At 42.1% G+C, this 10,139-nt stretch overlaps 1 protein-coding gene across 1 annotated transcript in view; it reads right to left on the bottom strand.

The window, feature by feature from the left end:
• Positions 1–656: 656 nt before the first annotated feature.
• Positions 657–10,139, bottom strand: part of LOC124606433 (netrin-1-like) — a 170,761-nt gene continuing 161,278 nt past the window's right edge. Inside the window, exon 4 of the mRNA XM_047138415.1 lies at positions 657–715. Within this exon, the coding sequence (XP_046994371.1) occupies positions 657–715 (59 nt within the window). The remainder of the gene's footprint in view (positions 716–10,139) is intronic.

The following is a 10,139-nucleotide window of genomic DNA, read 5'->3' as shown; positions in this document are numbered from 1 at the left end:
AGATCAAAACTTATTTTTCGTGAACGTGACGAATCATCCAAGCAAAACTGACCCCCTTGAAACCTCGTAACACTTTATACGTTTAGTTATTTGTTATTATTATCTTTATGCCCCAATTCTATTAGTTGTCAGTACAAACGTTTGGAGTCTCAATTTTTGTCTTCGGTTGTCCATTAAACTAAAAACGATGTATACATCCAAAGTGTTCATTGACATACAGTTTTCTTTAGTTCACAAACAGAACAAATAATTTGCAAATCTACGAAATTAAATGGTAGCTTAAACTGCAACATTTCAGATAACGAAAGGCCAGTGACAAATTGTTAAAAGTCCTAGCGACCCACTATTGCGGCAACGAAAAAATAAACATTACGAATTTAGGCAGCACCCAAATTTAAATAAACAGCTACTAACACCAGCCACAGTAGGAAGATGGATGAGACCTCCTTCGGCCCGTCGAAATCTAGTTCACCATCTCAGTTGGAGATGGACGGGGATGGAAACACCTGTGTCCTGTCTTCCATCATGTACCTTAAGCAATTTTCGGACACGTAGCAATCCTAATTACACATGACTGATATGATACCCGCTGCGTAAAAGGTGAATCTCTGCTGTACCATTCCACTGAATCTCCTGATCATAGCATCTGCATCATTCTACGTGCCAACTACAACAGAGTGTCTCTCATTGAATTCTTCCATCTTTAATGGACCACCTGAAACAACAGTAAAAGAAAAACTGCATGTAGCTACCATAAATGAGTATCTCCTAGCCATGCAAAATCTGCATTGTAAGAAAATTGTCTACTTGGGATATTATGAGTAAGGAAGAAAAAATTAATTCAAAGATCTGTGCCAGGCCAGAAAACTGTTTCGCTCCGCAAATTTCATGTCATTAAAATAAAAAAATAAAAATAAAAAAACGCGGCGTGGCTGGATGTTCTAGACAAAAAACAGCGAGCGATTGCCGGACGTTTGTCCTTCTCAAGGTTGAAACTGACATCGGATAGCAGGTTTGTAGAGACGAAGGGGAGGAAACAAGGCAGCAAAAAATTATATAAAGGCTGCCGCAGTCGCTACTTCAGAAACGAGCATTGCTAACTACGCTTAATCCGTTCCCCGTGCGTGAACAGGTAGTTTATAAATAGCTTAATCCTGTTTGTCGCATAGCATAACGTAAATCTCACGATGGGCTCTTGATATAGTGTGACACAGTAGTTTCATCGTGGGACGGGTTTTCAACCAGTTCAGTCACGTCCTTCGCAGCTGATATATGCACTTTCAAAATAGCTACAGCCTGTTTTACTTTTGTTTTTACTATCACACGTCGTAAGGAGTTTACGTTTAAGCACGTGTTTAATTCAAAAAAGTTCATGAATATGTTAGTAACTAGACGGAAGTTGTAAAATTCAAACACTGAAATAACTTATAAAGAAAAAGATGAGAGATACTTAGTTTTTGAAGATGTTCAGTTGGCCACGAAGTTCGTAAGCCGCTTCAGCTTCCACAGAGCGGCCACTTACCTACGAAAGAGAAAATTCTTAAGTAAAGCATACAAATGTAGCGATAATATTGCTATGAATCACTTTTACAATTTATGACTATAATATGAATCATGGGGTCATTTTATAAGTGGTAACGAGACAAATACTTCCTGAAATCAAACCTACGAAGTAAGTTTCAATTTCTTCCAGGCAACAAGCTTCGATTTAGTTATTCGTTCCCAAGTGTGTTAAGTAATTTTTTTATTCCAGCTCACAACGACACATATCGACAGATTTTATATACGTATTTTATTATGCGAACTTTCAGTCTTCTGTATAAACACTTAACACAACTGAGAATGAATCACAACTAAATTGCAACCACGCTATTTTATTCTCATAAATAGAGTAATTGGCAACTTGCACCTCGCTAGCTCTGTCAAATCGACGAGTGGTAAGCTCATTCTCTCTCTCTCTCTCTCTCTCTCTCTCTCTCTCTCTCTCTCTCTCTCTCTCTCTCTCTCACACACACACACACACACACACACACACACACACACACACACACACACACACACAAGGAGGAAGGGAGGGAGAGACTTTAGTTAGTTGGAACAACCAATGCATAACATGAAATAAATTAGTGTTCAGTTCCTAGTTCGGTACAAACTAAATTTAGAATGCTAATAAAGAGAGGAACAGTTTTAAAACTGGGACACGAACGTATGTAGAGCAGGGAGTACAAGATTTGTAATTAGAAACACACTATTATTACGTCACAAAAAATCGGAAAGCAGCAGAACTTTTCACAGCCTCAATGTACAGCATGCAAAACAAATTAGTGTAAACACCAAATATTTCAGGCCACTGATGATGCCTTTCAAATAATGAAGTCTAAACGCGTGTGGCACGAAACATTCTATTTATTCAGTTGTAATTATCAACATAATATTGCATGCAACTGAGGATGGTAGGACAACAGAAGTCAAGAGTGGCGTAGTGGTTAGCGCATCTACCTTGTGAGCAGGAATCCAGCTTCGAATCCCAGTGTTGGGGCAAATTTTCATTCGCCGCCTCAGTCTGCATATATACATCACAGATGTTTGAGACTCGAGAAGGTCTCTGGAACGGTATAGTTTCATTTTATTAAAGCATCTACGTCTGGCTTTCAGACAGGACCCCCAGTTTCGTTCAACGTTGAGGTGCTATACCAATACAGTTTAAGAGCATCTACAATGCTGTTCGGGTTTAGCGGGAATACCAAGTGGGGTGAGGCGTGAATGGGAATTAGGACTGAGGAGGGGGGCGTTCTAGGACAATCCGTGCAGTTGTGCAGAACCACTGTGCCAGAGCGGTGCAGTGGCTAGTGCATCTGCCTAGTGATCAGGAGACCCGAGTTCGAATCCTGGCCTTGCTACTAATTTTCATTCGTCGCTTCAGTCTGCATACATACGTCATAGACATTTGAGAGTTGAAAGTCTCTGTAACGAAATAGTTTGATTTGATTAAAGTTCAGAATGCTGCATCATTTGGTGGAAGATCGTCGCGAAAAGGTATGGAGATGTTCACTTCTAGTGGTGGTATCGGCAGCAGATGCATTACCTAGGAGCGTGGGCGGAGCGCGTGCCCGCGCTCCCTAGTCCCTAGCCCGGCTAATGAGGCAGGGTCTCCCGTTGTTGTTTCAATGAGCGCTGATGAAGAGCCGCCGTCCACAATCACCGTGTGACGCAACCACCACCGACCGGCGTTGCTCGCAAACGCACTTCGCACAAGCCGGCTCCCGGGGACTCCAGTCTGAGTAGGCCGTTCGCACGCCGTGCGCCTTGAAAAGAACGGAACGGACTGGCGACTAAATCTGTGACTGATTAGCAACGCAGATCCGCACACGGCGCACCTCCGAGCTGACAAACTGCAGTTGCCGTGTGCGAGCGTGGAGGAGAGCGAAAATCGATTGTTCCACCTGGGCATCTTTTTGGTACACTCGGCACGTCGAATACGGATTCAAGCTCAGGGACTTGACACTCTTTAGGATGTCAAAGCAAACACCTTTCAACCGTCCGATTTCCAAACTTATTTTGTTTGGCTACCAGTTTCGGCGATTTACGACGCCATCTTCAGACCCCGGGAGTAGACAACATTCCATTAGAACTACTGATAGCCTTGGGATAGCCATCCCTGACAAAACTCTACCATCTGGTGAGCAAGATGTATGAGACAGGCGAAATACCCTCAGACTTCAAGAAGAATATAATAATTCCAATCCCAAAGAAAGCAGGTGTTGCCAGATGTGAAAATTACCAAACTATCAGTTTAATAAGCCACGGCTGCAAAATACTGACACGAATTCTTTACAGACGAATGGCAAAACTGGTAGAAGCCGACCTCGGGGAAGATTCTGTAGAAATGTTGGAACACGTGAGGCAATACTGACCCTACGACTTATCTTAGAAAATAGATTAAGGAGAGGCAAACCTACGTTTCTAGCATTTGTAGACTTAGAGAAAGTTTTTGACAATGTTGACTGGAATCCTCTCTTTCAAATTCTGTAGGTGGCAGTTACGAGAGTCGAGGGGCAGTGGTTGGGATGGGAGTGAGACAGGGTTGTAGCCTATCCCCGATGTTATTCCATCTGTATATTGAGCAAGCAGTAAAGGAAACAAAAGAAAAATTCGGAGTACGTATTAAAATCCACGGAGAAGAAATAAAAACATTGAGCTTCGCCGATGAGACTAATTCTGTCAGAGACAGCACAGGACCTGGAAGAGTAGCTGAACGGAATGGACAGTGTCTTGAAAGGAGGATATAAGATAAACATCAACAAAAGCAAAACGAGGATAATGAAATGCAGTCAAATTGAATCGGGTGATGCTGAGGGTATTAGATCAGGAAATGAGACGCTTAAAGTAGTAAGTGAGTTTTGCTATTTGGGGAGCAAAATTACTGATGATTGTCGAAGTAGAGGGGATATAAAATGTAGAATGGCAATGGCAAGGAAAACGTTTCTAAAGAAGAGAAATTTGTTCACATCGAGTATAGATTTACGTGTCAGGAAGTATTTTCTGGAAGTATTTGTATTTAGTGTAGCCATGTATGGAAGTGAAACGTGGACGATAAATAGTTCAGACAAAAATAGAATAGAAGCTTTCGAAATATGGTGCTACAGAAGGATGCTGAAGATTAGATGGGTAGATCACATAACTAATGAGGAGGTATTGAATAGAACTGGGGAGAACAGAAATTTCACAACTTGACTGGAAGAAGGGATCTGTTGGTAAGACATATTCTGAGGCATCAAGGGATCACCAATTTAGTATTGGAGGGTAGCGCAGAGGGTAAAAATCGTGAAGGGAGACCAAGAGATGAATACACGAAACAGATTCAGAAGGATGTAGGTTGCAGTAGTTACTGGGAGATGAAGAAGCTTGCACAGGATATAGTAGTATGGAGAGCTGCATCAAACCAGTCTCTGGACTGAAGACCACAACAACTTCAGACCCCTAACCGACTTTTAGGAAGATTCCACCTTGGTTCTGGTCGAAGTAGGGGCCAGCATTCAAATTCTGGTTTTTGTAGATTTCTGCTTGCTATAACGATGAATTCAACCATTATCTGCTGACTGTTAGATAAATAGTCGGCAGATGATGGTTGAAGTGATCGCTGTCGTAAGCAGAAATCTACAGATACCAGTATTTGAATGCTGGCCCATGTTTTGATCAGAACCGAGATCTTCCTCCATGTCAGGAGTCTGAAGATGGCGTAGTAAATCGCCGAAACTGGCAGCCAAATAAAATAAGTGTGGAAATTAGACGGTTGAAAGGTATTTGATTTGACATCCTGTAACGAACAGCCGAATCCCGCGACCATCTCTGAAAAGAGGGACATACAGACACTTGATACTCATGTTAGTACACATTAACGAGAAAACGAAGAGAATTTGTGCCAATTCACCTGCAAATGTATTAGGAAATTACACTGAAGAGACGAAGAATTATGATCACTGCCGCCTAAAGGTGTTTTAGGCGTGTTACGAGGTGAGAGAGTATAAGAGGGGCAGCGAAGAAGGGTGATCACTTTAGCGCGTTTTAATGGCCTCAAATGAGAAAATCCACCGACACAAGCTACTTCGGAGAAGGGCCAGTTAATCGGATTAGAATCTGTATGATCCCGTCATGAGAAGCGATCGTTGAATCTAGATAATGGAGAAAAGAACAGCAATCGATCGCGAAAGCTAGATTTCAACTATTACGAACCATCTTCAGTGCACATAACAATAGTGACATTAGTAATGAGTGTCACGACGTAAACAATATTGGTTGGTGTAGAGTGTATAGGAGTCTAACATGAAGATGACTATGTAACACTTGACACCTAGCTCTGCTGAAAAAAAAAAAAGACTCATTTCGTGATCGATTGCTGTTCTTTTCTCCATTGTCTAACGGGCAGATTGTTAAGGCCTGACACCTGGCAACGACTATCTCGGAAACTGCGAAGTCGGTCGCCTTATTACACTACAAAACTAATTCATTTTTGACATTCTTTATCTTCACATTTATGGTAGTAATTTCAGATTATAGATGTATATATTTTGTCATTTTACGGTCAGTACTAATTATCTGGATTACTGTAACGCAAATTTATTGCAAATCATTTAAAACTACTACTGTAAAGGAATGTATGAGGAACAGCCAGATGAAAACCGTACACTCACAACAACGGGACCATACAATGGTTTCATTCAAAAGTATATAATATATATAAATGACCTAGTAGATAGTGTCGGAAGTTCCATGCGGCTTTTCGCGGATGATGCTGTAGTATACAGAGAAGTTGCAGAATTAGAAAATTGCAGCGAAATGCAGGAAGTTCTGCAGCGGATAGGCACTTGGTGCAGGGAGTGGCAACTGACCCCTAACATAGACAAATGTAACGTATTGCGAATACATAGAAAGAACGATCCTTTATTGTATGATTATATGATAGCGGAACAAGCACTGGTAGCAGTTACTTCTGTAAAATATCTGGGAGTATGCGTGCGGAACGATTTGAGGTGGAATGATCATATAAAATCAATTGTTGGCAAGGCGGGTTCCAGGTTGAGATTCATTGGGAGAGTCCTTAGAAAATGTAGTCTATCAACAAAGGAGGTGGCTTACAGAAGGCTCGTTCGGCCGATACATGAGTATTGCTCATCAGTGTGGGATCCGTACCAGGTCGGGTTGACAGAGGAGATAGAGAAGATCCAAAGAGAAGCGGCGCGTTTCGTCACAGGGTTATTTGGCAAGCGTGATAGCGTGTAAGGTCATGATGACTTTCGAATGCAGGAGTCCTCTACTCGCCGAGTTCCTAGAGTGTGGAATAACAATCTATGCGCAGCGCTATGAAGACACTTTGCAGAAACAGCGAAGCGCCATAATGTCAAAACGCCCAGAGGTGCTGTCGGACGGACCCATTCTGTTACACGATAACGTCGGTCCCCCACTGCCAATCGCATGAGGGCTACGCGACAGCGATTTACTTGGGAAACATTGCAACATCCTCAGTACAGCCCGAATCTTTCACCGTGTGATGTTCAGACCTTTAGCTAACTGAATAGAGGCACGCGTGGAAGTCGGTTTCAGTCGGAATAGGGAGTGTAAGAGTGGTGCGGTTGTGGAGCCGTCAGCGGCCGATCACAGTCTCGTCTCTCCGTGTGATAAATGCCCTAACGTGTGTGGTGATTACTTTTGAATGGAACCATTCCATGGTCCCGGTTGTTGGGTTTTCATTTGACTGCCCCTTACAGTAGACACTCTGGCAGCGTCAAGGGTTTCGCAACGTACAACAACAACCTCTGACCACAGCTGATCTCGGCGTGGCACTAACAGCTTTGGTACGTGAGACCGCGCACATAGCGTTGGCAGTGGGAAAGATCGGACGTGTGTAATGGCGTAAGCGCCCGAGTAACAGTCTGTGATCTTCATAGTGATAAAATGTCGGGCAAGACATTGTGGAAACAAGGAGTAGTTGTAGTAGTAGTAGTAGTAGTAGTATTATGAGACACACAACCGTAATTGCCGGCTGGTGTGGCCAAACGGTTCTAGGCGCTGCAGTCTGGAACCGCGCGACCACTACGGTCGCAGGTTCGAATCCTGCCTTGGGCAAGGATGTGTGTCATGTCCTTAGGTTAGTTAGGTTTAAGTAGTTCTAAGTTCTAGGGGACTGATGACCTCAGATGTGAAGTCCCATAGTGCTCAGAGCCATTTGAACCATGTTTTGAACCATAATTATTTGAGAAGAGCTTCGAGTGTATTTATGGCCCCAAGTATTTAATTTTGTTCATAAACTAAAGGAAGAGACTGTTGCACTACCACCAGTAGGATCCTGATACCATAATTGTAATAACGTAGAGCCGCATAAATGAAACTACTACCATTTTAAATTTACGGAGGAACCGGACTGCAAACCTTAAATTTTGTTAGTTCGCAGAAAAGTGAAGTTTTACGATTTAACTGACAATGTAGATTACTTTTTCAAAATTAGCTAGTTTCATTACATTTTTTGATAAATACATATATAAATCATTTACATCATTATCTCTGGAAAAATATTAGTACGTAATTTATTTCCACTGTGTTATGTTCAAATGGTTCAAATGGCTCTGAGCACTATAGGACTAAACTTCTGAGGTCATAAGTCCCATAGATCTTAGAACTACTTAAACCTAACTAACCTATGGACATCACACACATCCATGCCCGAGGCAGGATTCGAACCTGAGACCGTAGCGACCGCGCAGTTCCAGACTGAAGCGCCTAGAACCGCTAGGCCACTCCGGCCGGCTACTGTGTTATGTGAACTTTGTCTTTTTGTTTTGTGCTTTAAGCTTTTGTGCTTTCGACGTTGCCTGTTTCCGTTGCTGCTGATAGTGAGGTATTCAGTGTTAATTTATCGTGTTCCTAATAATGAGTTTTGTTTACTGAAAAGGAATGATTAGGGAATATTGATACCGAGCATTAAAGTGAATCAACGTTTCTCTATCATTATCGTGTTACGTTTGACAACAATTGTGAGTTGTTGATTTTTGATACTGAGTCATAACAAAGCGTCCAGTGTAAAGCATTTTTAACCGAGCTCTCTCGCGTTCACTGACCGTCACCGTTCACAGAAATTTCAGTAATCATCATCATCATCATCATCATCATCATCATCATCATCATCAGTTGTAGCCGATTACTCTTGTTTTGAAAACCCAGATACCTTTAAATGTATGTACTCTAAATTGTGGTGGTGGTGGTTGTTGTTTTTGTTCCTTAAATCATTTGTATGTCAACATCATTGTGTTTAGGCAAATCGGAGATTTGTGGCATTTCTGCCGTTTCCACCATTCTTTTGCACAGATAATGTAACTTTGCAGGACGACATGAGCGCCGCTATTCACGCTATAGAATACTCCAGATTTTTAGATTCAGTACATGTGCAGTGCGGTACATACTTGCCATTTGAACTGCATGCCTAGTCGCTGCTAACACGTTGCTAACGATGTGCTGAAGCAGGGTCGTCTGCAGAGTTCTATACTCCCACAAAGGAAATTACTCGCAAGCGACCAGTTACAAACTCGCGTCGTCACCGAGTTTCATTTAAGTTGCCCCGTGTGTGGAGAGTGTCACTGCCAATTACCTATACTTCTTAGGCAAACAGTGTTACGATGAATGGATTCGATTTCAAGCTGCCAAGGCTTTCTTGTTCATTTTGTATCAAGGCAGCAAACAAATCCTAAACTAAATTTGCGTAACGATTATTTTCTACTAGTAAACTGATCGAAAACCGTGTTGCGCCACGCTAGCAGAGTCCGATGCTTTATTTTTCTTTTTAAATCGGAAACTTTCTCAACTCTTGACTACAGGGAATCACTATGCACCAGTGTAATGAGGTATTTCTGTGTGCATCTTGTGCTGACTGTACAGTCTGTCATCTTGCTTCTAACGATCCTTTCTGGCTTGGACCTTGCACCCACTGTCATGTTATGGGAAGAGGAGTTGTCAGCAAGAGAATGATTCCGACGAATTGGCGTACACCACATCCATCCGCGAGCAGCAACATCATTCGGACATTCACCCGTCAATGTGAGAGACGAACCAATGAACATTTGACTCTTAGCGGTCTCCTGCGGTCAACATCACCAGCTGATGGTAGCTACCTGCAAATTATGACGAAGGTACTCCAAGACGGCAAGGGCAGAAAAGTGCAAGTAAGTACGGGAACTATCGCGAATCAGCTTAACGGCTCATACATCCTAGTGAGTGGCAAGAATAGTAAGCAGAAGAATGGAAGAAAAAGTTGAGAATTTGTATGATGATGATCAGTTCGGTTTGCAGAAAGGTAAGGGCACCAGAGAGACAATTCTGACGCTGCGAGTAAAAATTGAATATATATTTAAGAAAAATTCAAAACACGTTCCTAGGATCTGTCGACCTAAAATGCATTCGACAACGTAAAATGGCGCAAAATCTTCAAAATTATCACAGAAATAGGAGTAAACTATATCAAAATATGGGTAATATTCCGTATGTTCAACAATCATGAGAGAAAAATATAAATTTTTCGGCCCTTGTACATATCGAAGAAGCAAATGGCGGAACTAAAAGAAGGGTTCACGAATGGGATTAAAATTCAGAGC

This window comes from Schistocerca americana, chromosome 3, assembly GCF_021461395.2.
Source record: "Schistocerca americana isolate TAMUIC-IGC-003095 chromosome 3, iqSchAmer2.1, whole genome shotgun sequence".
Taxonomy (NCBI): Eukaryota; Metazoa; Arthropoda; class Insecta; order Orthoptera; family Acrididae; genus Schistocerca; species Schistocerca americana.
Note: the sequence above shows the minus strand (reverse complement) of the source record. Positions and strands in the feature narration are given on the sequence as shown.